Source organism: Hipposideros armiger, unplaced genomic scaffold (genome assembly GCF_001890085.2).
Source record: "Hipposideros armiger isolate ML-2016 unplaced genomic scaffold, ASM189008v1 scaffold_258, whole genome shotgun sequence".
NCBI classification, from domain to species: Eukaryota; Metazoa; Chordata; class Mammalia; order Chiroptera; family Hipposideridae; genus Hipposideros; species Hipposideros armiger.
In genome coordinates, this window is record NW_017731608.1 from 435,101 (window position 1) to 462,341 (window position 27,241).

General features: G+C 41.0%; 1 protein-coding gene across 18 annotated transcripts in view; it reads right to left on the minus strand.

The window, feature by feature from the left end:
• The window catches only part of PHF21A (PHD finger protein 21A), a 159,333-nt gene that overhangs the window by 21,935 nt on the left and 110,157 nt on the right, over positions 1 to 27,241 (minus strand). For 11 of the 18 annotated variants that reach the window (XM_019656439.1, XM_019656443.1, XM_019656442.1 and 8 more), the window contains 4 exons: positions 17,108 to 17,311; positions 10,798 to 11,049; positions 9,503 to 9,592; positions 5,881 to 6,174 (listed from right to left, as the gene is read on the minus strand). In XM_019656439.1, the coding sequence (XP_019511984.1) occupies positions 5,881 to 6,174; positions 9,503 to 9,592; positions 10,798 to 11,049; positions 17,108 to 17,311 (840 nt within the window). The remainder of the gene's footprint in view (positions 1 to 5,880; positions 6,175 to 9,502; positions 9,593 to 10,797; positions 11,050 to 17,107; positions 17,312 to 27,241) is intronic. The other 7 variants (XM_019656440.1, XM_019656438.1, XM_019656448.1 and 4 more) reach the window with 4 other exon arrangements.

Below are 27,241 nucleotides of genomic sequence, written 5' to 3' on the forward strand. Positions count from 1 at the left end.
TAGTCTTTTTGTATGGCAACAACAAGTAATTACATAAATGAGAACCAAACTGTCTGCTTATTGGTGAGCAGCAGCCAAATGAAAGACTGGCCCTCCAGGCAGGACATCAAAAGTTCTCAAAAATCATTAAGTTGCGAAATCTTTTACAAGATCTGAAAACCTGACACAATCACAAAGGTTTTTTTTTTTTTTAGATGAGCCATCCTGCCACCTGTTGGCAGATCAGCTGGGGCCAGGAATCGAACCACCGTTGCTCAGAGCTCGCACTCTTGAGCGAACTCTTAACCAGCTGAGTCACTCAGTCGGCCCACAAAGATCTTTTACTTTCCTTCCTGGATACTTCCATATTTTCCTTCTGCTTCTCCTATTATGACTTAGGGAAAGTGTAAGCATCTGCCCTATCAATACTGTGGCAACCAGTTTTAGGGCACAAATGCTGCCTTGAATTTTTTTTAACCAGTGTCTTGTCATATTTCCTCCTCTGTACTATAAGCTACTCGAGAGCAGGGGTTGTTATACACACTTTTGCACCTCTTTGCGCCTAGTACAGTGCCTCGCATACAGCAGGTTTACTGTAGAGAAATGCTCATCTTCTGAGTGGGAATATGAGCTGCCACAACAATCACTTGTGTCCCCTCTCTCTCCTTCTCCCTACACACACACACACACACACACACACACACACACACACACACACACACACACATTTCTGAACCAAAAAGGACATGTTTACTCCATAAAACAAACCACCCAACACTCCAAAAGGGAACACAATAGAAAAGTAGTTTATAGTGACATTTTTAAGGACTTGGGTGTCCGGGAAGCTTATTTTCATAGCTCTCTGAATGTGGAAGGATGCGAGTCTGAGGGAGGACGGAGATGAGAAGGTCAACTGAAAGGGTTTGCTGCTCCACTTCAAGGCTGTGTGACATTCCTGGGGGTCACTTACTTCCATCTCTAAGGCTGGATAAAGCACACAGCGGTAATGCCTCTGGGAAGGGCAAACCAATTCCTCTCCGCTAAGGAACTACCCAAGGTTCAAATTTTCTCTCTCATGCAGAAGAGCACAATTATCTCAGGGTTGGATAAAGAAACAAAAAGCATCCAAAATAATAATGAAAAAACAATCAAAACATTGGGGAGGTGTTTTTCTCTCATGGACCTGTCACTCTGGGGGACGCTGGCTGCCATGTTGTGAACAGCACTACGGGGAGGCGGATGTGGTGAGGAACTCAACCTCCTGCCAACAGCCAGGGAGGAGGAGGGACTGCCAACAACCACGGGACTGAGTTTGGAGGTGGGTTATCCAGCCCCAGTTGGGCCTTGAGATGACTGCAGCCCTGGCCGACTCGCTTGAACGCAAACTTGCGAGGGATCTTGAGCCAGTTCAGATGCAACCTGATTCCTGACCCTCCAAAACTGTGTGAGATAATGTTTGCTTTTTGAAGCAGCTTAAAACAAACAAAAACATCAGGGTGGGGGAGTGATGTCACAGAAATGGCAGAACAGGGAGCTCTAAGAATCAGTCCTTCTCCTGAAGCAATCATTAGGCTCGCAAAACCAGAATAAAATTTTTAGAGTTATGGAATCTACTAAAACAATTACTGCAACTAAGGGGGCCCTGAATTGAACAAAAAGGCTGCTTTTAAGAAAGCATTTTTCCTTACCTACCTACAAAACCCATTCCCTAACTGGGCAGAGGCTGTGGGGATGGCAACCTGTGTTCCTGGTGTGGTTTGCTGGTGCCAGGGGCAGCAATGTGGACTTTGTTCTCAAAACCTTGGCCTGTTTGGTGGTTCTCTGAGGAGTGGTTCAGAGGATGATGACCTTTGGTTTGCCCACCTGACGCTGGGGTGGCTTTCCAGATGGCGTCTGATGAAAGCATCTAAAGACGAATCTAGTTAAGTCCTCACTTAATGTCGTCGATAGGTTCTTAGAAACTGTGACTTTAATCAATTTTACTACAGCCTAATTGATGTAAATAAGAGTTGAGTTCCTACAGTATATTTCTGTATATAACTAGCCTATGGTCCAACTGGTTTCGTTTTATGTTGTTTTGCTTAAAGTTGTTCACGTCAACATTGTTAATTTTATGTGATGTGAATTTCATCTCAATTAAAAAAATTAGGTTGGGAAATAAAAAAAAATGGATTAAGCTAAAAGTTTGGTCTCTATCAGAGATTATAAATCCTCATCCAAAGTAAAGGTTCCTTGCATGTATACACACACACACACTCTCTCTCTCTCTCTCTCTCTCTCTATCTATCTATCTCTACATGGTGTTTAAACAGTTACCTTTAAAAACTAGGTGATTTCTCAAAATACCTGGATTCCTGGCTTTTTCTGAAAAAGTTTCCACATGATAAAAACTGGCTATTGTCAAGAAGTAGCCGCTTCCTTGAGATGGAGTATATTAAATACTTTGCAGTTTATCACAGTCTCTTCCACTTCCTACTGTCTGCTTGACGCCAAGGCCAAGTTATCAGTCTTATCATGCTTGTCTTACTATTTCAAAGAGGAATTAAGAATAAAAGAGGGGTGTTTCTTGCGCTCATGCTCCCATTGAAAATGGACAAGTTAAAAGTCCAGCCTGTTTTACTCGTTTATATTTCTGGCAGTTCACACTGATGGGTATTTGAATTTGTAAATGCTGGTCGTTTTGGTATTATAAAGATAGAAATAAAAAACTCTGGACAAGACTAGAACTAAGTTAATCATTTATGCCCTAAATTCCAGATTCGCTGTCCGAGACTTGGCTGCATGAATAATCTAAGTCAGGTACTTGCAAATAAACACAAGTCCAAATAGTTTCATCAATCCAGGGTAAATAAATTTGTACTGAAGGCAGAGCCAAACCCGTTGCTTGGTCCTTTGGCTCCAGCTTCCCTATGACAGCATCAGTGCTAAACGAGGGTGAGGAGTCACCAGGTCAAGTTTCCTAGGAGGGAAGACTGGGTTTCGAGGATAACACGTAAGATTATATTCTCATCTTGAAAGTGCACCTTTTCAAGAGGATACTGTGTAGGTTCCTATGCAAGCTATATATGGAAGTAGGGGAATGGGTGGCAATCTGGCAATTTCCCCCCCAGAACCTGGATGTTTTTCAGTAGCTGAGCCTTGGGGCACACACAGAGGTCTTTGTTGGGTGGATAAGAAATGAGCATAAATCCTGAGAAGTAACTGCATTGGACACAGTCTCTCACGGACTTTAAACACTAACTCATGCCATCATCAACAGGTGTTTCGCCTCATTTCCAGAGTGCTGGAAAGGACAAGGACATGAAAGGTAGTGGTGTAGGGACTATAATATAAGTTCATCTGGACTGATCTACTTTTCTGCCTAAAATATGTTTCTAGCCTCAAAGCTCTGTACACTCTACTATTCACTTTTTCAGAGCCACAAGGTAATTAACTTCTAATAAGGGCTAAGACAAGGGACCTCTTATCTGGGGTGGGTAAGGACGTTGGTGATGCCTGGCAGTGGAAGAAGTGAGACCACTGCTGTTATAACTGATATGGCCCTGTCCCTTTCCTGTGCCAAGATGGGAGGCCTCTAACACTACATAACTTGCCAGCCTTCCTCCCCTGGCCACAGAGCCTCAATGCCTGCTGCAAATGCATGAGAGATTTAGCTCTGTGAGGGTACAGGTTTGATTTATCCGCCCTTATAGTTAGACACCACATGAGGCCTAGCAGCTGGTACATAATCACATTTTTATTAAGTGAATGTTATCACCTTAAAGGAAACAGCAGAAAGCAGAAAGGAACCCACTTAGCTTGGTCGGTCATGCAGAGAATGCTGGATACTGGTTTTGGTAACTATGAGCAGGCTGTGAGTGGTACTTCTGTGGCTACGTATTTACACTGCTTCACTCTTAGCCCGTCTATGAGATCTCTTACTGGCTATAAATGTGATATGGGAAATGAAACATAAAAAAGAAAAGAAGCATTGTAGAAAGGTCTGAAGTAAGAGAATTCTGAGAATGGAGTTCAGTCTAAAGAGGATCCTTGCTGAGCTTGGTAACCTGTAAGGCTGTTATGCCAGGTGGCCTGCTAAACTAAAATAGCAATGATTGGATTCCTCTATTAGGTCAGGTCAACAAGAAGAGAGACTACAGAATTTATCAGTAGAAAAGATTTTTTTTTTAAGAATTTATGAGTACCTTCCTAAATTATGATTAAAATTAAAAACTCTATCAGTGTGTAAGGCCAGGACATGAAAAGACATTCAAGATCTAATAAGGAAAAGAGCAAGTTACAAAATAATATAATTTGTTTGATTTTGTTTTGCTTTAAAAATGTTAGTATGTACACAGAAAGTATCTTAAGGAATATAACCTAAACTGTTAATAGCAACTTTTAGGGGGTAAAATTATGGGGGAAGTTTACTCTCTTCATAGATTTTGGGGCAGATGCACTTTCTACAATATATATTTCTGCAATGTTTGAATTTTTCTTTTACAACGAATATGTATTATCTTTGTAATCAGAAAAAATAAGAAATGTAAAAATAAGATAAAAATGAAAAAATTCCTGTCTCCTAAAAATATCTTTATTAAAAAAGAGGTCAGAGAGAACTGATATTCAGCAATCTAAACTAGTGTTTTGAAACGATAGTCTTTGGAACTCAAAGGCTTCTCAGAGGTTCTCTCAGAACCAGCACAGGATGTGAGGACAGACGATCACCAAACATGCCCCTACACAAACTCCTAAGCTTGATCTATTTTAGCACTGACGTTCTGCGGATAATAAGTTTGAAAGCTTGTGATCTAAAATATGTGTAAAACATTTCTCAATGTTCCCTACAGCATTTCCTGGGGTTTGAGTAGGCTCCCCAGGAACCGAGATACGTTCTCTCTCGTGTTTCCTGAACACCCAGCTTCCTAAGAAAGGCCTGCTGCATTGGTGAGCCGCCTGGGTGGCAAGCCGGTGCTGCATGCATCATGTTCTTCTGTTCAAGAAGCCCAAGGCAGCAGGAAGCCTCCCATTCCCCACCATCTGGCCAGCCTCTCTGAATCACCGTCAGCCGTCCAGAAGGAGGCGGCTCCGGATCACCAGAGACTACTTTCAGATGAATGAGGACTCGAGCCTGAGCAGTGAGAAGTAGGTCAACGACTTTTTAAAGCAACTTTCTGAACGAGGATGCTTTTCTTTGCAACATTCTTGTTTCGTCACTGGTCTTTCTTTAAATAGAACGTGGTGGCTTGCCTATAAATCCTTTTTCTTGTTTTTAGAAATCTTTCTGCCATAGAACCCTTAAGCATTTTTGGAGGTTACCTGTAGATTTCTTTAGCCTCAGGTGTTTTAAGAGAAAAATCTGGTTTTAGAAACATAAACACCTTTCTGGTGTTAGAAAGGCTTCAACACTTGAGCTAAAATGTCTGCATCCTCTAGAGATAAAAGAATGCTTTTCAGAAATTTTCATTTTTTCATTTAGCTCTTCATTATCTGTAATAACCAGGGAAAATCTTTGAGATGAAACGCCTTTCCTGATTTTGTTTATTCTTCCTGACTTTCACAGTCATATCCTCATCTGGATTCTCACTGGGCAGAAACTAATATTGCATTTTTTGTTTATACCTCATCTATGCTACCTGACTGAGGATAGCAAAACCCATCTGTGAATTTCTGCTTCAGAACCAGCAGGGGGAGCTCACTCACACAGGACCCTGATCATCTATAAGAGGATAACAGGAAAAGCAACCCAACTTTCTTCACTAAGAATGGCCCTTTCGCATTGTGGCTAAATTAGCACATGATAAGCAACAGGTTATTGACAGTGGTGCTGAGATAAAGAGCCCTTGAGAAGATGTATTTAGAGACAGTCCAGCCTCAATGGCAAGGCTCCTGCCCAAAGCAGGTGCATACTCTTGCCTGTACCTGTTTTTCAAGGCTTGGCTTGCTAAGCTGTACAGTTTGAGGTCCAGCGAGTCTGGTCCCTGGAGTAGCTATCACGATGCTGGTGAGCTGGGCCATGGGGAACGTTTTGGCTATAGTTGCAGTCTGCCCATTGACGACACGGACGGGGTGAATGGAATTCTGGGAGGTAGGGAGGGTCGTGGGGGTGAACTTGGTCAGCATGACGGGCCTCTGGATAAGTTGAGGAGCTGCAAGCATGGGAGGAGGTGCTGGGGCAATAGGAATGTTATTCTGGGCCACAGGCTTCGGTCGAACCTATGGGGAAAGAGAGAACAATTATATCACTTAAAGAAACTTCTCAAGACCTGTAAGTCTAAGACATTGCCAGATCTTCTACACTATCCATGTGAAATGTTATTTAGTACAAATATTAATATTCATTTTGGTTTATTAATTCTATAGATCTCAAGATATATAATCTTATGAAAGACTCATCAGCTCTTAAGAGGGTCCAAATGGTACCCTAGAGCAGTTCTGATTCCAAACCCAGCTCCCTCTCCTATACTATGCTGCCTCTTTATGTTCAGTTCAAATGTTGAATCCAGAGACTGGTCTCACCCAGAATTTGTGCTAATTATGGTAATAATGCTGCCAATGGCCTTAATTCACATTCTAAATTTCTTCCTATCTGCAGCTTCAGTTCTCTGGCCCTTTAACTCCTCATCTTGGCCACTCCCATTCCTTTCTCTTTGTGGGCTTCCTCTTCTTTTGTCCAATCCTAAATGTAAGTATTTCTCAGGATTTTGTCCTGGAATCCCTTTTCTTCCCAATGTCCCCACTCCTTCTGGGAGCCCTCACCCATCGATGGCTTCAATGATCATCTATGTACTGAAGACTTTGTATCTTAAGACCAGGTGTCTCCTGAACTTCAGAATTATATATTCAACTGCCTGTTAGACATCTATACTTGGAAATTTCACAAGAAGTTCAAAATCAACATGTCTAAAGCTCATCAATTTCTTACTCCAACCCTCTTTTCCTCCTATAATCATCACCTCAGTCAATGGCCTTTACTTGCTCAGTAAACTTCAGAATCATTCTTGATGCTTCCTACTCTACCTGTACTTCCTAAATCCTTTTCAAATATATCTATTTTATGTCCTCAAGCCACTACTCAACCTTATATTTGGCTTACTGAAACGGGGCAGGAAATTGTGATTAAAAACATGGGGTCAGCCTTGCCTAGGTTCAAACCCTGATTCTGCCACTTACTAGCTGCATACCCTCAGGGAATATATCTGATCTCTCTAAGCCAGTACTTGCCAAACTTTCTAAACTGTGACCCTATGGTAAAATGCTTTCCCCTTATGCATGAGAGTTTGACCTTCAAGTTAACTCTCCAGCTCTGTTCCCCTGGAAACCTGATAAGGGTAAGAATGCCAACTATGTTACCAGGCAACACTGCTTATGATAAAAATGACCCCTTATTGCTAAACTGAATCTGAATGGAGAGAATTATAAATACTTGATGGGACACGATACTTTGGGCTTCCACTGGGCATGTCCATTGCAGGGACCTTAAGTCATACGTATGGGATTGTTACAAGATACCCTGGCCCTGGGAAGCTTAAGGTTTCTATCCCACAGTGGCTCTCCCACTGTCCTGATAAAGGGTCCTGATAAAGGTCTCATTTCCCCGCACTTGAGCTATCCCTGGACAGCTGCAGAGATTGCTCTGAGGGCTACTACAGGGACTCCCATTGAAGAAAAATGTCTGATGCTGAGCAAGGGCTGGCAAGCTCTGGCTTCTGTCCTGTATCGTTCCAAGTAGACTGGTGCCAAGTGTGGCCCTTGACAATCTTGTGAATGTTGAGCTGAACTTAAGACGACCACATGGTGGGTGCAGCACATACATAGTAGAAAACACATTTCACACTATAATCAGTACACACATATAGACATTACCTCTATAAACTAAAACCTTCATTAAACAATATGTGCTATGTATGCTAATATTTCCTATTATGCTTGTTCATTTGATTTAAAACTTCTGCTTATAATCCACTACATTGATTTCACAGTCTACTAATGGGTCACGACCCACTGTTTAAAATACATGGACTAAACCTTAGATACCGTATCTAAAAAAGAGTAATCCCTCCTTTCCTAGGGCTGTTGTGAGGATCAAACAGCCCATGTAAAGTGCCTACATAGCTAAGTGTCACACAGCAAGATCCTCTAAACATTAGCCATTATTATTGCTGATAATATCCTAACTGTTCTTCCTCCCCACGGTCTTGCTCACATCCAACCTATTCACACAGTGGCAAGAAGGAATTTTCTAAAACAAAAATCTGATCACGTCAAGTACTTGTCTAAAAATGCTTTAATGGTTGCCCACTGTTCTGGGATAATTCCTGTATAGCCTACAAGGTTCCACAGGCTCTGGCCCAATGGGTTTCCCTCTCCAGCTTTATCTCTTACTCCAGCCTGAGTCAGCCACATGGCTCACGGTGCTGAGCACACCAAATCTCCTTTTGCTCCTTAAGCTTACAGGCATCTCTCCATCCCAGGCTTGCGTATATGCTCTGCCCTCTCTGCCTGGAGCATTTTTATTCTTCTCCCAAAACTCTGACGGGCTAACTTTACTAGGATTTTAGGTCTCAGATAGAATGTCAACTGTTGAAGGAAATGTTCTGTAATGCTCTTAAGGAGTTAGGTATCCCTCCCATGTCTTCTTAGGCGCCTCTGTACTTCCCATAATGGACTGTAGTTGCCTGTACATGTGTCTGAAGCTCTCTAAGGGCAGGGAACTGTCTGTCTTGAAAACTGACATATCCATAGTGCTTAGTGCCTTTTTGGAAACACCAGGATTTTGTTAAGGACTTATGCGATAAATGATTAAAATCACGTTTAGCACTACCTATCCCCTCCCCAGAAGGAATTCAGAAATCACTTATAGCCACTGACCACAAAATTCCTTTGTCTTCTTGGGGCCTCAGATAGGAATTCCCAGCCTTTCTACCAGGCAAGTCAACTCCCCTCAAGGTCCAGAGGGCAATCCTGATATTCTGCCACAAGAATGGTGAATTCAGCCCAATTGCTGGAAGAACACTCTCAGGAGAATATGGGCAAGCAGAATTGCTTGGGCCCAGACAGAAAGCTCCCTGAGTAGACCGCTAGTCTAAATCTTTATAACCAAGGCTTATATACCACCACTTTCCACAGTAAAACTGAATGGTTTCTAGTGGTTAGTTTGGCTGTTGTTTCCTTCCCTGCTTTCTTTGGCACACAGTGGGGAAGAAAGTGGTATTTCATTCCTTCCCCACTGGTAGGCAGGTTTTGGTTAAATTCTTCCAGTAAGTTAACATTATAAGGTTTAAAATGGGTTATCTTAATTTTTTTTTTTAATTTAGGAAATTTTCCTCTCCTCACACATCCCCCTGCTACTGCCTTTGATCATTGCTAAGAAACCCTGATGATAAAATAAGCTTCTTCATGGTACAGAAATCAGAAGCTAGAACCTCTAAGTGGGATCTGAATACAGCTAAGCTGGCAAGAGCATTCCAGGCTGCGTAGAAAGGGCCCATGAGGATTTCTGTCCCACCTAACCCTTCACTGGGCTTGTCATTGGTTTACTCACCTGCGGAAGAAAGTTTGGACGTGGAGTGAGTCTAGGAGGAGGGATAAACTGTGGTACTTTGATGGGCTGAGGAGGTGTTGCCTGAACCTGCTAAAAAATGAGAAAGATAAATAAACCGGAGGGGACAGTCATTGTTCACTATCAAAGCTAGGCATTCTTAAAGTATTTTCAGCATCACTATTCTCTGGATCAGACAATACTGGCTACAAGCTTTCACTACAGAATTAACCATATGAATTAACACTGCCATTAGGAAACTCTTCCTCTCCCACCTGCACGACTGACCCCATATGGTGAACCAATCACATTTATGTTTCCTCACACGCCTAATGCAAAACACGCAGGCTCAGCAACCGTGGACCATTTCCTTTGACACTCAAGAACACTTGCACTTAACGTATTTTAAAAGTCAAGACTGGATCCAAAGTAAAATCAAACTTGCTGCCTGGCCAAATGGGCTTTTTCCTAATGTAAGAATTTTATCTAACAGTGAATGGCTTTATTCCTATAGAGAACTTTCTAACTCTCAGTATCTGGCTGAGGTATCTGGTTGCTTCTCTAAAAATTCCTGGGTAAATGGTGAAGCTTTACTTTATTGCTCTTTAGTTTCACTCATTGCTGGACATCATTCAAAAGCCACCATGGGCTCATAGCTGCCATTTTAGGAACGAACTTTTCAATCACAACTTGGATTTATTTTCCTCAAGCTTCTGAGAACACCAGTTTCTAAATGGCTTACCCTAGGAATCTCATGAACAATTTTGTTCAAGTGCTTCTTTCTTCAAGGGATTTTGCTAATAGACCTTGGACATGGACACTGTTAATTTCTGAGTTTCTTGAATATTTTTAAAGTGCCCCAACTAACTCCAGTACTTCCTGAGTGCAGACAAGGGACAGTAAACTAAAAGAATTCAGCAGGCAGTTTTTCCAAATCAGTAATATAACATCAGACCGTATAAGCACTCGTTTCACAGCAAAGGCCATGGACAGGAGGGAGAGATACATCAAACAGTGTGCACGCCTCTGTGAAGGGCATTTCCCGCCTCCAGTTAAGCCATACTTTGACCTCAGATAATGCACTGAATGAGCTTTGGTCCTTGGTGTCAGGACACATCTCCAGTTATTTGAGCAGACAGTAGGAAGGCTGTATTCCCTAGTCAGCCCCAAAGGGGAATTTGGTACGGGGGAGTGATGGAGACTGAAAAATCCAGCAGGAGCATAAAATGGATATACTCTCTAAACGCATATCCTGAACCCTCTCATGTGGGCACACATGGTAGCAGCTGCTGGCTTACCAGAGTGACTGTGTTTTTTGCCACAATTTGGACAGCCTCTGCCCCAGGCCCAGTGACCTTACTAGACGTCTGCAGGTTGACTGGTGTGTTCTGCACATCAGTGCTGAGCACAGCCTTCTGACTGTTGATGGCGGTCACCATAGCAATGGTAGGTCTCTGGCCCACAACAGAGGCAGGCATGGTCGCAGTTGCTGCTTTCAAGACGAGAGGTAGTGTCTTTGTGGTAATCATAGAAGCTGTAGTTACAGTCTTCTAGGAGACATGGAGAACAGATATTAGGACACTGAAGTGTGATCCCTCTAAACAATACGCTGCTAACCCCCAGAAAAAGACAAAGCAATAATTCTCACCATCAAGTTTCTTGGTATAACACCACTTCTTTTGTGTACCTAGAGCACACCTTTTACTATAGAGAAAGACAATCTCTAGTTTTCCAGGGTTCTCACTTGGCTTCCAGTTCGTAGTAATAACTGCAGACTAATACTAGCACAGGGTTTTCAGCAATGAATGGGGTAAGTTTACAGATACAGAATATGAGTGTACCTAGTTCTTCTGTTTTTTTCTAACGCTTTGCTTGCTCTCAATTAATTTAAACTTTGTAGAAGTTGCAAATCAATGAGGCACACGCCATCTCTATCCTTCATTGCTACAACCCATCAATAGGAAGAAAGCCATCATGTAATTCTGATTATCTGCCTTTTGTGACACAAAAGGCTGGGATAAAGGGAAAGTGTCTTCATTCTTTTGAGTGTCACCCTGGAGGGGTGGAAGGGAACCTCACATGAGGATTAGCATCAATGTTGCCTCAGAGGCAGTAAATCCCAAATACCAGATAACAAAACCTACTAACCAACCAGCACAGTAAATACCAGCTCTCGATACCAAAGGGGTAGGAGGCACTACCCATAATCTTTTCTCTGAAGAAATGCTGCAGAAGTGATCAAAGATCCAGTGAAACGTGACAAGGTGGAAACAAACACCTGAGTTTCAAAAAGCCTCACAGATCAGAGGATGAACTGAAGTGAGAGGGCCCGACTGGCGCTCCATAAGCACTACTGCAGCTCCGAAGCTGTGTTTTTCTAGACTTTTTACTAGACTAATTAAAGGAGCCAGTCAGAAAACAAAAAAAAATGTATAAACAACCTTATTACATGGCATACACATCTATCTAGTGCTACTAGTCACTCAAAATACAGACATTTCGGGAACATGAAAATTTATCTGGTCCAACTTGTAGGGTCTGATTTTGATACTACTCTGCCCTTCCTTCTTACTTTATACATGCACTCTCCAATTTGGTAGCTACCAGCCACATCTGGCTATTTAAAGTTAAATTAATTCAAACATCAGTTCATTAGTCACATTAGCCACATTTCAAGTGTTAAACAGCCACACGTGGCTAGTGACGACCAAAGTGGCCAGTGGAGATTCCCAAAGTGCAGGAAGTTCTATTAGCCAGCATTGCTCCAGACCAGTGAGAAGGGCCCCACGCCCCCTGACACAGATCTGGACAAAGTCCCTTGGGAATTTCTATTTCAGTGCCTACGTAAGCACTTGTGCATTAAGTTGTTTGGTGCTAGGTAATTCTTTATTTCCATTTTCTGCCTTAAACACGCACATGTATTACCTAATCTTTTAACCTCTTTTTCTTCTTTTAACTAAATATTTAATGACCTGGTCTCCTCTATCCCATCCTAGCCTAATCAGCAATCCTTATTAATGCTTGTCAATAAATCACCCAATTCTTTGTTTCCTCTTCTCTAAGTCAACAGAACAGAAGTGGCTATTCCCCTTGCCACTGCCTCCTCGAATGTGAAAGGGGAGTAAAAGGGGAATGCTGATATTACTTTGGGGGTAACAGGTCATCTACTATCTATCAGTGATAAAACCAAAAAGAGCTAAATGCTATTATCATTAAAAATGTTATATTAGTGTAGCAGCTCGAACTGACTTTACAATACCAAACAGCTACTTGTAATAAGTGTTTTTTGTCCCAGTATGATATTAGCTCTGTCAATTTAAAACGTTTAAATGCAAGGAACTTTTGACGTTGTAAGCAAGTCACACCAGATAGCATTCAATCCTGGTGCCCCACGGGTTGTAGAAGTAAAGCTCTAATGGGCAGGACTCACTGAGGTGGATTTTAAAAACAGTTTGCTCATTGTAATGCTTTAAAAGAGGTCAGTGTACTTTTGTTTGAAGCATCCTTGGTTCAGGTAAATCGTTATCAATAGTTTGAACAACCCTGAAGTAATGGCTCTAAAAAAGTGAGTAAAACCTCAAACTCACCTGAATTATATACTTACCATTAGCCATGACACTTTAAAAACAGAAACCTGACAAAGCTTGTTCACATCTTAGATTAGCATTTTTACTCTACTTTATAAATATTTAGTTGTGGCTAATTTCGCTACATGTATTTGAGCATCTATGTAAATGTCTTTGTATATACAGGTACCTTGCACTATATGCATCAAGGAAAGCTTTTTGAAAAATACGTTTACTAACTATTTATTCACAGCAGGTATTGACCTAAGTATCGCTTAGATTTTTACTCTGGGTCTGACGCTTATTCTAAGTATTTGGAAGATAAACCAAGCTCTAGGAGTATTAAGAGTTCAGATGACAAAGACAATCTAGAATTTTGAAACCCAAACCTAATGAAAGCCTTTGAACTGTTCTGGCAGGAAGAGGGGAAGACAGAGGGAAAGATGTCCGAAGAAGATTATTTTCATGGAAGCTGTGATTAGTCCTTGGCTGGCTGGCGCTACCCAAGTATGATCACCTTTAAAAGAAGATAGCAGTTTCCCAACAGCTTCATGAAGGGGTTCTTTAATTTCGACTAAAACCAAACTGCATGAACTAGAAGTTAATGCAAAAACACATGGCAAGAAGCACTAACAGCGAAACCCTATATTACTTTTTCTAAGTTATTATTGTTGTATACCTACAAAGCATGAGGTATTGATTTAAAACAGATAGACTCCAATGTATGAATCAGAACTTAGAGGGATTATTACCGTGGATTCTAACTTCCACGTGTATTTTAGACTGTTTAATTATTTTATTTTATTTTTTTAGCTGAGCCATCCTGCCACCTGTTGGCAGCTCAGCAGCTGCTCAGCTCGGGCCGGGAATCGAACCGGCAACCACCCTGTTGCTCAGATCTCGCACTCTTGAGCGAGCTCTTAACCAGCCGAGCCACTCGGCTGGCCCTAGACTGTTTAATTTTGAATGGAAGGTCACTGTTGTACACCCAAACAACTGCAAACAGAACCCTGACTGTTTGTCTACAAGTGTTTATTTCTGTTTGGTTTTATTAACTGGATGCTTCTTTACATTTGTATTACATCATTAAAAGTGACAGGGTTGTGAATGTAAGTTGAAGGTACACCTGCATTCAACTGTTCTATGCTTTCTTTCTTTTTTTTTCTATTGATTGAAAAAATTTCAAAATACACAAACAAGCATGAGTTGGAGTTAAACTAAGTAAAGGCAGCTGCCCTCCATCCCCCCACACGCTGGTACATGCTAATCATTGGCTCAGATTAAAAACTTTCTCTTCCTACCATCTCCCTGCCCATGCTGATTGCCACTTAGCCGTTATTGCTTTTCTGAATTTAGAAATTTACTATATGCCATATACAGCTTCCCATTTGTCCTTGGCCTTATGAACCTTTAATGACTCCCTACGACTGCCAAGAACCCCAAAGTTGAGTCACGCATTGGGGGGCTTCCACAAACGAGCCTCTTCCTACCTTTCTGGCTTTTTCTCTCTCGGCATCCATGTTTCCTGGAATCCGCATTCCAGCCACATTAGTCCCTTGCTAGTCCCAGGGCATGCGTTAGCACTGTGACTCCACTCTTTTGTTCACACTGTTCTGAGCATCTGCCACACTCTTCCCCTCTGCTTGTCACTGAAATCTCACCTATCTGTCAAGGCCATGCTCAAAAGCCACCTCCCTTATGAAGTACTGTCTGATCCCTCTCGTCAGAATTACTCTGTCCTCTGGTATTTTCACAGCTCTTCTCTGGTCCTTTCATTTTACTCGTTAGCTGCTTACATCTTCCTCTCCTTCTCTAAATGTTTTCAATTCTTGAAGACAGAAATTCGGTCTTATTTGGGAATCTATCCTCTACATTGCCTAGCACCGTGCTTGCATATAGTACTCACTAAATATTTACAGAATGGATGAAAATAATTACCATAGCATACCAGAAGCCAGGCAGGGGCCATTACTACCTCTTTGTATACCAGAACCTAACACACGGAGAGTGCCCAATAAATACTGATTGGTAGTTGACTGTTACCTAAAAACGAAACCCAACATCTAGAGGATCTTTGGGCTTTTAACATTAAACATTTGCATTAAACAAAACAAAATAAAACAAGCTTAACTAAATCAATCAGATGTATCAGGTGGGCTACCACATGGAGAGATGCCACACAACACTGTTTTGGGGATAGCCTCTCACTAGGCACCTCACTGCCACCATCCCAAAGCAGCCCATATTCAGATGACCAGGAAGGGACTAAGTATTATATAAGTATCTTCATGTGACGTGGAATGTTACGTGAACAGAAACTTCCCATGAGTTAAGAGAGAAAATGCCTGCGTACAGGAAACAAGGAAGTCTACCACACTCCTTCCATGTAAACACTTTCTGATCAAACTGTCCTTTGGAAAGAGAACAACCTAACCCAACTCTATAGAACTCCAACAAAGTAATCTGGTAAGCAGTATTTCAGGAGAAATACAAGTCCTGGTCAAAAGGTTTTAGAAGTCAGTTTGAATATCTAATTTCCAAATGGCCTTGGGTAGAGAGTATGGTAAAAATTATGTAGACTGCTCTAGCTATCTGCTGTACAACTGGGATCCTTTTTTTTCTTTCTTGGGCATTTGTAGAATGTTGGCATTTCTTTCCTTTTTGTATTGTGTGGCAGTGTAGAGGAGTAGAAGGCACAGATTTTTCAGCCAGAACATCTGGGTTCAAATCTTGGCTCCACCACATGCTACCCATGTGACTTCAGGTAATTACTTGATCTCTCTGTGCCTTAGTTTTCTTTTCTAAAAAAATAGAGATGATGATTATGATAACAATAATAATAAGGCCATCACCTTCCTTATTAGGGTTGGGGTTAGGATTGTGTAAATTATGTATGTAAAGTACTTAGGAGAGTATCAGTATACAGTAACCTCTATTAAACATTAACTATTTTTAGTAATCTTTAATATTTTTATGAGGAATGCATTCTTCACTTGCAGAAAGTTGTATGACTATGTGAATCAGCCCAATGTCTACAAACAGTGAAGAACCAAGTAAACCATATCTTTTTTACTACAGATGAAGATCTAGTGAAGATTTGGTCTTGGTGGGTGAGAGAGATTCACACTTAAGTTTCAGAAGATCCAAGCCCTTGAAACCATGTGCAAAAACAAGTGTATTAAGTGTGAATGTGTATTTTTCTGGGGAGGGATCCACAGTTTTCAAGAGTTGTAAAGGGGTTTGTGACCTCTAAGGATCAAAAAAGAACCACTGCTCTACTGTCTCATTTTTAAAAGCTATGTATGTCCACGTTACATCTAAGTGTGTGGAGATCAAGCTTGAATCATTTTCTTAACCAAATGTCATTCCCAAGTGTGTCCTTTTTGTGTATCTTGACTGCCTCATTATCCTTCCATTATATGCTAGTTTAAATGCCCTTCACAGTACAGTATTTGCACAGCTATACCAGGTTGGGGTTATTAAGCCTCTACTTCTTAGTCCCAGTTTTGACCTGTAGCTTCCAATTCAGATTTCCTTCAAGGTATTAGAACAGATTCATTTTCTCTTGAATACAGACCTAGAAATGAGTATTTTGTTTCTACGAATAACAGAAATATATCACCCTTCCAAATGCCTCCTTCTACCTGGCCCAGGGGCACTGATCCTGTCCTGCAATATCTCCACACGTAATTGCAAAGAATTCCAGAAAAACAATTCTAGAGGCAGTCAACTCACCCAGATTTTTAGAACAAGTGCAAATAAATGCTTCCAGAAATTCAAATTAAGACTTTACTTCTGTTCTAACACAAAGAAGCGATTTTTCGTTGCCACCAATCACCTCCTTCTTTGGACAAGTGGGAAATCATTTAACTTTTGCTTCTTAGTAATGTTATTTCCTTCTGACCATGAATTTCAAGTGATTCTTATCCCAGTTATAGTATGAAAAAGTGAACAAAGGAACTTTTGTTTCGTGCTCGCTGAGCTTCATATAACCGGAAACAGGACCCAGTTCTACACAACCAATCTCCACGCACACTGTTACCTGTGATGCAGTCAGACTGGGAGCGGGTGTAGCCGACTGGGCGTGGTGGTGGTGGTACTGCTGTTGTTGCTGCAGCTGCTGTAGTGGTTGCTGCTGTGCTGTCTGTAGTTTGTTTTCAGATTGTGGCAATGGCTGTATTTGGAACTTGTCTGGTTGTTCTTGCTTTACTATCAGGTTCTTCCGTAGCTGTTCAACGACTCTTTTCTGCCAAGTGGAGAGACAAGAAGAAATAAAATCTATCAGAATACTCTTCTGTCAGCTGTACAGAAATAGGCAGCAACTATGTCTCTGATATCTTTAATCTAGAACTTGTTACATTGAAAATTTATAGATTCGACAAATGAGGAGAAACCCATGGCATAAGAAACGTTCTATGTATAAAGGGAAACTGAGGCACACAGATGAGATGAAAAGCTGATGGAGGTCACACAATAGTCAGGTTTCTTGACTATTATTAGCTCATTGTGCTAGGCTGGAAGGGTAGTATAGTGTAGCAGAGAAGACACGCCTCTGGAGGTTGGCTGCCTCAATTCAAATTCCAGTTTTGCTACTTACCAGCTATGTGATGATGTTTAAGCCACTTTACCTATCTATGGCTCAATTTCCTGGTCTGTAAAATGAGGCAACTAGCAACATCCTTAGCATTCTTACACGTACCAAACAAGCTGCTGTATGTAAAGTACGCAGAGCTGTGATCGGCACATTGATGGTCATTTTTCTTGTTGCCTCTGACAACCTAGATACCAGCTATACTAATTTTTATTAACAAATATTATATATCTGTCCCAGATTCAAACATTAAACAGACTTTTAAACAAAGAAATCTTGCTCTCAGAAATATGCAATATAGGGCTGAACGAGTGGCTCAGTTGGTTAAGAGTTGGCTTAAGAGTGCAGGCTCTGAGCAACGGGGCCGCCAGATTGATTCCCACATGGGCCAGTGACGCTGCGCCCGAGCTGAGCTGTTGCTGAGCTGCCAACAGGTGGCAGGATGGCTCAGCTGGTGTAAAAACAAGATTGTCTGTTCGATGGTGGGCTATGCCCACCCATAACTAAGACTGAACTCAGCACCTTGAGCTGAACTGCCGCCTGGATGGCTCAGTGGATAGAGCATGCGCTCTTAACAACAAGGCTGCTGGTTCGACTCCCACATGGGATGGTGGCTCCACTCACCCACAACTAAGATTGAACACAGCACCTTGAGCTTAGAGGCCACAAGCTGCTGCCGGGAAGCCAGATGGTGACTGGCGCCCTCCACAACTAAGATTGAAGAACAACAACTTGGCAGGTCCCCTTCCCCAATTCCCCAACACTGTTCCCCTCCTCCAATTCCCCAATAAAATCTTTAAAAAAAAAAGAAATATGCAATATAAACAACAGAAATTCTAGATGACTGAAATATATTCACTCATCAGCAGGACTTTTTGCTGGACCAGGATCTGTAGAAATGCATACATCTGTTTAGGCAGAAGAGGGATTTTATAACATGGGACAGGAGAGATTTAGTTACATGGGATGAACATTTTTAAATTAAATGAATTTTCTAGACCTTGTTCAAATCCAAGGAAAGCATGCACTTGGATACCTTCATTACTATAACAATACATTTCAATGGAACGTAAGCTCCATGAGGGGAGGACTTGTTTTGTTCACAGCTATACTCTGCGCCCAAGTCAATGTCCTTATTCTCGTCACGTGATCTGTAAGCGATGGGACTGAAGATAGCAAGTGGCCGAGAGAATGTATAATAACCAGACTTGGGTTATTATTTGGGGGCCAGACTTGGGTTCTGACTCTCCTGTCCTAAAGGCTGGAAGGAAGTGTAAGCAGCACTCCTCTCACACACGTTCAAGTGAGTTCACCAGCTGAGGTTTGTTATTTGTGATACAAACAGATTGCTATTTTCTAATCCAGATTATGAATGGAGAAAAAGAAGTGAATGAAGACCTTTCAATGAAGAGTTAAGTGAAATCAAAAGGCCAGGTTGATTTTCAAATTCCTGCTGCAGACTCTAACCAATTTCACTGCACATGTTCTCCAAAGAATCCAAACCTCCACGATACTTGCTTAACATATTTGAACCTGAAAATATTTACAAAACGGGTTGTGTTGTTGTTTGGTTCAAAGTGGTTTTTAAAAAACTTTCAGTCAGCACAAAATACATTCTTGAGAGATTTTTTAATATTTTTACTATTGATTCCTTTTAGGCAATGAAAATATCACATAAAGGCCACTTTTTTGGGGAAAATTCTGCTATACTTTATATTCTGCTAGCACTTCCTCTTTTAATAGTAAACTATTAAAAGAAAAAAAGGATGCAGAGTCCAATGTCTTTAAAAACCATCTGTGGAATAATAAAAATGTAAATTAATAAAAATATCAAATGCTTATAAAAATTAACTTTCCAAGTCTTCAAAATCCCATTTCTTATGTATAAATGGCAGAGTAATTAAGCTGATAGGGTTTAGGAGATGGGAAAGAAATAGCAGTGGTGCTCCGGATCATTTTGAGTATCACAGGTAGGTTTCATTGCTTGGTAACTGCCAGAACATGTAGACATTTAACAAGTAATTATTTAGAGTTGCTTTCAGCCCACCCCCACCCCCATCTTAATCAACATTCATCAAACATATTAACAAACTAGCAAAAGTATAGCATAGCAGTCAGAGAAAGGGACTCCAAGAACCTTTACAAAACAAAAACAAACAAAAAAAAACTCAGCTCAAATCAGGAGGAGGAGAGAAACCAGGAGGAAATAATACAACACAAATGTGACACCTGCCAAAAAATAAACTTTGAACAAAAACGGCACAGGAAACTAAATAATTACTATACCAGGCACGAAATGAAAGGGTGTTTTTCTCCTCTACAGCCATCCTTAGGAAACACGGTGTGCTCTCCTACTTACTGCCTAACTGGGGTAAACTACAAGCAAGACACAAAGCCCTGAACCCACTCCCAGTGTTACCAGCAGAAGAGAACAGTAGGGGAAAAAACGAGAAAGGGATGCAGGCTAGAGTATATTCTGCAGCCTCTAGAGCAAGGTGACGACCAATCAGAACCAGAATCAGGAGAGTGGGAGTCAGTGGGTCACATTGCATTCACAACTGTTCCTCCCCCAGGGCCTGAAACAAAGCCTGTGGAACCTGAGGGGGGAAGGGGGTTCCAAATACTTAACCAACTTCCATTAGTCCTTGAGAGGAGAAAAAAAAAAAGGAAGAAAGAGAGAGCTGTGCAGATTGGACACGGGTCAGATCTTAAGAGCTGGGTAAAGTTTTCTTTGGAAGAAGGCTCTGGTATATTTCAGAGCGCTGCTAAGAAATGCATTGCCCCTGAAGTCCCTGCAGTGTTTATCAGAAGATTAGAAGAATTCCAAGCGTGTAGTTGTGCATGTCTGTGATATTTTTTTTAAAAAATCAAGGCTGGGGGAAGCACTGATACCTTCTGTAACTTAAATATCTATCACTGCATTTTGAAACCCAATGATCTAAAGTTAGGTGAACTCGGCAGTGACGGGGCCCTGCACATTCTTTTAAGGACTGGCGAATGAAGGAGAGTTGAGTGTATTTGTTGGCTTTTCTAAGTCCCACGATCCACTCTTGTTCTAGTTCAGTCTTGGCAAAAGTCACATTAACTCCAGCAGAATCCTGGTCTGGGTCAGTACCAGTTCTGGGTGGCAGCGAGAGAACACAGCTGTAATATTTCATAAATCTCAGCTGCGTGGTATCAAGCAAAGTTGTTAAGTATCCTCTCGTCTCCATGAAAAGTGAGCATGATACTTTTACTATTATGTGTTTTAAACAAAGAAATCAACTTCTGCTGGACATTGATGAAGGTTATGTTGACACAAATATTGTGATGTTTTCAATGTTATTCACATATGAAGGAGACCTTTAAATGTAGATAATTATCTTGGAACGTTCTTCTGAAGCTTTGCCATTCGTCATTCACTAATAAGTTAATGAGAGTTACAAGAGGGAGAAAATGAAGGAAATGAAAGAGGAAAACTGGGAAGAATGAAGGCAGGAGGGAGGGAGAAAAGTTAATAACTTATCATCTTCTATCCTTAATATATTTCTATAAACAACAGGCCAACGGGCCAGGTGTCCGGAATGGCTAGTACCACCCCCTTCAATCCATCTGTCAAGAACCGCTCCAGAAACCCAGCATGTAATTCCAAGCTTCAGCTTCCCATGACATTCGTATCACTAGGTTTCATCAGGGCTTGTTCAGGCAGAAGAGTTCACAGAGCCTCTGACACTTCAAGTCACAGTTTCTGAGACAGGTAGTCACGGTGATCAATATTGTGACATTCAGTGATGCTATCAACGTGTTCACATGACAGCAAGACAGAGCCCAAAGAAAACTACGGAAGTTTATAGGTCCAATTTAACAGAAAATCAGACTCTTTTTCTCCCAAGTCCATCACTGCAAGTTCCATGGCTTTGGTCAATACAGAAGATGGAGAGATGGAAAGACAGCCCCCACCCCTCCAACCAAGCCACCTGTTTATTTCTATCAAACTCTCACATGAATTTGAGACAGCTTCTCTCTAAAGGAACTCCAGGCATAAGGCCCCGCCCTCCTGTATGTCGGTGCTTTAAGTCTCTACTACACTGTTGGTGCTACAGTCAGTCACTCAACTTGTTTGTGTTCTAGTCAGCGTTATCTGTTTCATATCAATCACGAGAGGCCCACACTCACTCAGACATCTTACGTCGTGTTGTCCTAAAAATTCATCGTTTTTTCCCTCCATGAATCAACCATCTAATCTGAAGATATAACCTTCACCCTTTATACCAGGGCTGACAGAGACTTATAACTTTTCACAACTCGAGCAAGTCAAGAACAAATCTTACCCATCTTTGTACCTAAAATGCAGTGAAAAATCTTTCCAGGTCTTCAGACTCCCCAATTGCTCAAATGAAACCAGGGAAACGAAAATTTTTGTGGGTAGAAAAACTAACGTGGAGAAATTGACATTTGCTGATGAAGTCAGAATTTACTTAAAAAACAAACAAACAAACAAAAACTTTCTACTGTCCAACTAAAATTCCATCACTACATTTAAAAGTAACACTAATATTCATCAACGCCAAAGACACAGGAAGGAGATATGCTGACAGTCTTCAGAGTGCTGCCACACAATTATCCTCTAAAGAATAGGGTAACGGGGCCAGCCGAGTGGTTCAGTTGGTTAAGAGCGTGAGCTCTGAGCAACAGGGTCGCCGGTTCGATTCCCACATGGGCCAATGAGCTGTGCCCGAGCTGAGCTGTCGCAGAGCTGGTGAGAGCGTGTGCTCTTAGCAGCAAGGTTGCCAGTTCAACACCCATATGGGATGGTGGGCTATGCCTCTCTGCAACTAAGATTGAACATGGCACCTTGAGCTGAGCAGCCCCGGGAAGGCTCAGTGTGCAACAAAGTTGTCGGTTCAACTCCCGCATGGGGTGGTGGGCTGCGCCTCCCCTGCAACTAAGATTGAAAGTGGTGACTGGACTTAGAGCTGAGCTGCGCCCTCCACGACTAAGACTGAAGGACAACAACTTGACTTGGAGCTGATGGGTCCTGGAAAAACACAATGTTCCTCTTCCCCAATTCCCAAACACTGTTCCCCTCCCCAATTCCCCAATAAAAAAAATAAAAAAAACCCCAAACAGAATAGGGTATGGGTTACTGGCGTTAACAATGACAAAATTACAGTCCCAAGTAAAAGATATGTGTTATTAAATTAAGTGAAGATTCCACCACTTTAGGAACTAATACACAGGGAAAAGAAGCAATAAACTCCAAATAAGCTCCTTCTTAATGCAGTAAGTGAAATTCAATGGGAGGCTTTGCACTAAAGTTATTAGAGGGACTGTTCCAAGGGAGACACACAGGACACAATTCTGACAGAAGAAGGGAAGGAATATTGGTGGCAGCAGCTATAAAAATATACTTAGCTAAAAATAATTGTGTTTTATTCATTTTGTAAAGCACTAGACGGTTTCCCCCACACCTCTCCAATATTCAATTTCAGGGTTAGAATTAGCAAATGGCTTCTAACCTTTTTAAACTTTAAAAAAAGGGATACACCCTTTAAAAATACCACCCGTTTGACAGAAGCAGTATCTACAACCTCATCTTAGACAGTGAACTGTATATGTTGTCAACTAAAGAGGGTTTGTTTGGTCTTAGAGAGTTGGGAACATAGATAATTATTTGATAGTTCTGTAAGGTGTCATGGAATTTGTAGAGTACAATATAAGTGAAGTAAGGAACAGCAACAGTTGGAAATTTCCAGAGTTTTTTTTTATAAAGTTCAAAATTCTCTACATGGATGCTTAACAGATGGTGGAGAATGCATATGTCATGGTACTGATTAGACTTTGGCTTACTTTTTTTAAGTAAAAAAATATTCTTTGGGGTTTACGCTTCTTTAAAACACTCTCTCTCTCTCTCTCTCTCTCTCTCTCTCTCTCTCTCTTACATCAATAGGTTTTACATCCCATCTCTATAGAAGAACAGGCATTTTATTCATATCAGTGGGATTTATATTCCATCTCCAGAGGGGATTAGACCCCTTATTTGATAGCCTGATTGAAACGCAGTTTACACTCTTCTTCTTTAGTTTATTCATGTTCTAATAGATAAACTCAACCCCACCTTCCTCCACTTCCTTATGCGTGACTATAAGACTGTTACAGCCAAACTCTACCTAAACCCAGGGACCCAGCTAAGAACCTGGGGCTGCCTTCAGCTTGCACAAAAAAGAGAGTGTAGCTGTTGTACATATGAGGGATGTAACGCCTGGAGAACTATTTTCCAGTATGTAACATACGCAGATGCTAGGGCAAAATAATAAAAACACACATATAGACTAAAAAAGAGCACTGCATGCTGGGAATGGTAGTTGTAATATAATTATCTGTAATAAAAACCAAGGAAGCCAAAAATCAGAACCCAGTTGGCTTACATTTAAGTTCTCTACATCTCTTTGAAGCACTAAGCTATACTGTCCTGCCTACTTCAGAGAAACGTTGAGGAACAAATGAATTAATGGTGGGGAACAGTTAGGAAACCGTTGAGGGCAATGTGAATATAAGGATGATAACCAATGACTAATACAATTTGTCTAGTATGAATTTTTAACTCAGAGCTACAGCTAATTAAATGCAACTTTTATTTCCAATGTCAATTATATTTCAATCACTTGATTTTTCAACATCTAGTCAAACATTTTTATGTTAGTTCAAACTATGTACTTTTATTTTTTTAATGAGAAGTGCCCAAAGTACAGGATTAAGAAAGAGAATGCCACCTGTTCCCTTTTTATCTCAGAAATCAAACACATTAGGGAATATATTTCCTTGTGTAGAACTCTAGGTACAGGCCAGGTTTCTTATACCTCTACAATGGTTCAGGGCCACATTCCAAATGCATAAAATAGATGTCCAATTTAAATGTAACCTGACCCAGCAAAGACCTTAGATACGGTAATGAGGACAGCAGAAAACAACAACCGTAAGAACCATTTATAATCTGCATAATTTAGCTGCTTACTAATATAAAAAAAGTGCCTGAATCATTGTGTTTGAACCACACAATGGATATGACACGGAGGCTATTAATTTGTAAATTAAGCTCCAGTTCAGCAAAATGCATGCCCCTCTGTAACTATCTGCTACAGACCTGCACACACCACTAGCTTGTCATTCATCATTCCATGGCTCCACACCCCACCACTTAAAAGGCAGCATTGCCTTGTGAATGTCGGTTGTCCCATACACTACAGAAATACTCTCATTGCTCTGCCAGAAGCACTAAAGCATTATGATTGGAAATGGCTGCCCAAGTAGCTGTCCCGGCATAGTATTGATCCTAAAATGGGGGGAGGAAAAGAGAGGAACAAAACCCAAAACCACTACCATTGTATGGAACACTGCTCAGTTAAAACAGATTGTTTTGCCTACTCCAAGCCCTGGGTACAATTTGAGATATGCAGGAAGCCCTCTTTTCACAAGACAGAATCAGATGCTGAAAGACAAAAATATAATATTTAACCAATTCTACGCAGCATTCATGTACTAAGACATGGGTCGATCATTTTCAAAGGTGAGGATACCTTTTAACAATCCTCAATTCTGCAGCTTTTTCTTGAAAGACAGAAAACGACAGATAATGGGTATCAGAACTCTCTCTGTGTGAGGCAGGATACATCGGGTAGAAAATATTCTAAGGTGAAATGCAGTATTTCCCTTACATTTAAACAAAAGTAACTCTTACAAATCACAAAACACTGGCATTTTGAATTGGGAAGTATTTTAACACAAGTACATCCTGAATAACAAACTCTTGATACTTAAAAACATAATTGTTTATCACCTACCGGACTAGCACAAACACACAGATTTAAAAAGATTCCAAAACTACTGACTATCTCTTCCTTTTAAAGTAGTCACTATTTGAGTAGTTTATCAGGAGGAATTTTTACAATCACTTGAAGAGAAAAATGAACAATGTTACAAATTTACTTTGTGACAAGACCCCACATAAAATAACACAGAGGGAGCAATTCTACCACCTACAGTAGGCTGCCAAGATGAGGGATGGGCAACGCAAGGGGTTGGATCTCCCGAGACACGTGACAAAGGATGATTTGTACCACTCTGTATTTAGTCTGGGTTTTGCACATCAGAGACAGAAGAAACCTGAACTCATCTTTCAGAATTTTAGAGCAGGTCTGCTTTTTTGTTTTAAATTGTCAGTACTAGCAATTTTATTAAAGAGAGATAGATATTCAGCAGTATAGAAGAAAGCATGAATAATCTCTTAATGAATAAAAAATATTTGGTTAAAAATTTAAGCATTTTATTAAATCTCAAGTGTGAAGAAAATCATTTTTCTGAGGCTATGAAAATCACTAAATCCAATCGACAAATTTCTATATGAATATTTAAAGTCTTTATAAACACACACACACACACACACACACACACACACACACACACACACACACACCCTGTCTCTCTCGCTCTCTCCAAGTTTTAGAAAAGATGAAATGATATCATAAAAATGACTTGTTATTTTTATCTTCTTGTAGCTTATTTTTTAGTAGTGAAGGTGTGTGGCTCACTCTTTTACTATACTGTTCTCCAGTTTCCCCATCCAACATAATTACTGAGATGCAGGTTCATTAGAGGACACTGAACTGAACATAAGATCAGTCCCTCTATTTAAAAAACAAAACAAAACAGGCTTTATTTTTTAGAGCAGTTTTAAGTTCACAGTAAAATTGAGTGGAAAGCACAATTCCTATAAACCCCCTACCCGCTGACCCACAGCCTCCCTATCAAATCCCCGCTAGAATGAATGGTACATTTGTTAAAAATGATGAAGAGCCTAGATGAACCATCATTATCACCCCAAGTCCACAGTTTACACTAGGGTTCCCTCTTAATGTTATGCATTCTATGGGTTTTGACAAATGTATAATGACATATATCCATCAATGGAATATTACATGGAATATTTCACTGCCCTAAAAATCCTCTGTGCTCTGCCTATTCATCCCTCTCTTTCCCTCATTCCTGGATCTTTTCACTGGCTCCATAACTTTCCCTTTCCCACAATGTCATATAGCTGGTGTCATACAGTATGCAGCCTTTTCAGAATAACTTCTTTCACTTAGTCATATGCATTTCAAGTTCCTCTATGTCTTTTCATGGCTTGATAATTCATTTCCTTTTTTTTTTTTAGGATTTTATTGGGGAATTGGAGAAGGGGAACAGCGCTGGGGAATTGGGGAAGGGGAACAGCCAAGTTGTTGTCCTTCAATCTTAGTTGTGGAGGGCGCAGCTGGCTCAGCTCCAAGTCCAGTCGCCATCTGGCAGCAGCTCAGGGCAGCTCAGCTCAAGGTGCTGCGTTCAATCTTAGTTGCGGGTGGGCATAGCCCACCCATCCCATGTGGGAGTCGAAATGGCAACTTTGTTGTTAGGAGCACATGCTCTCACCAGCTGAGCCATCCTGCCATCTGTTGGCAGCTCAGGTCGGGCGCAGGGTCACTGGCCCATGTGGGAATCAAAGCGGTGACCCTGTTGCTCAGAGCTCTCACTCTTAACCAATTGAGTCACTTGCAAGGTCAGCCCGATAGT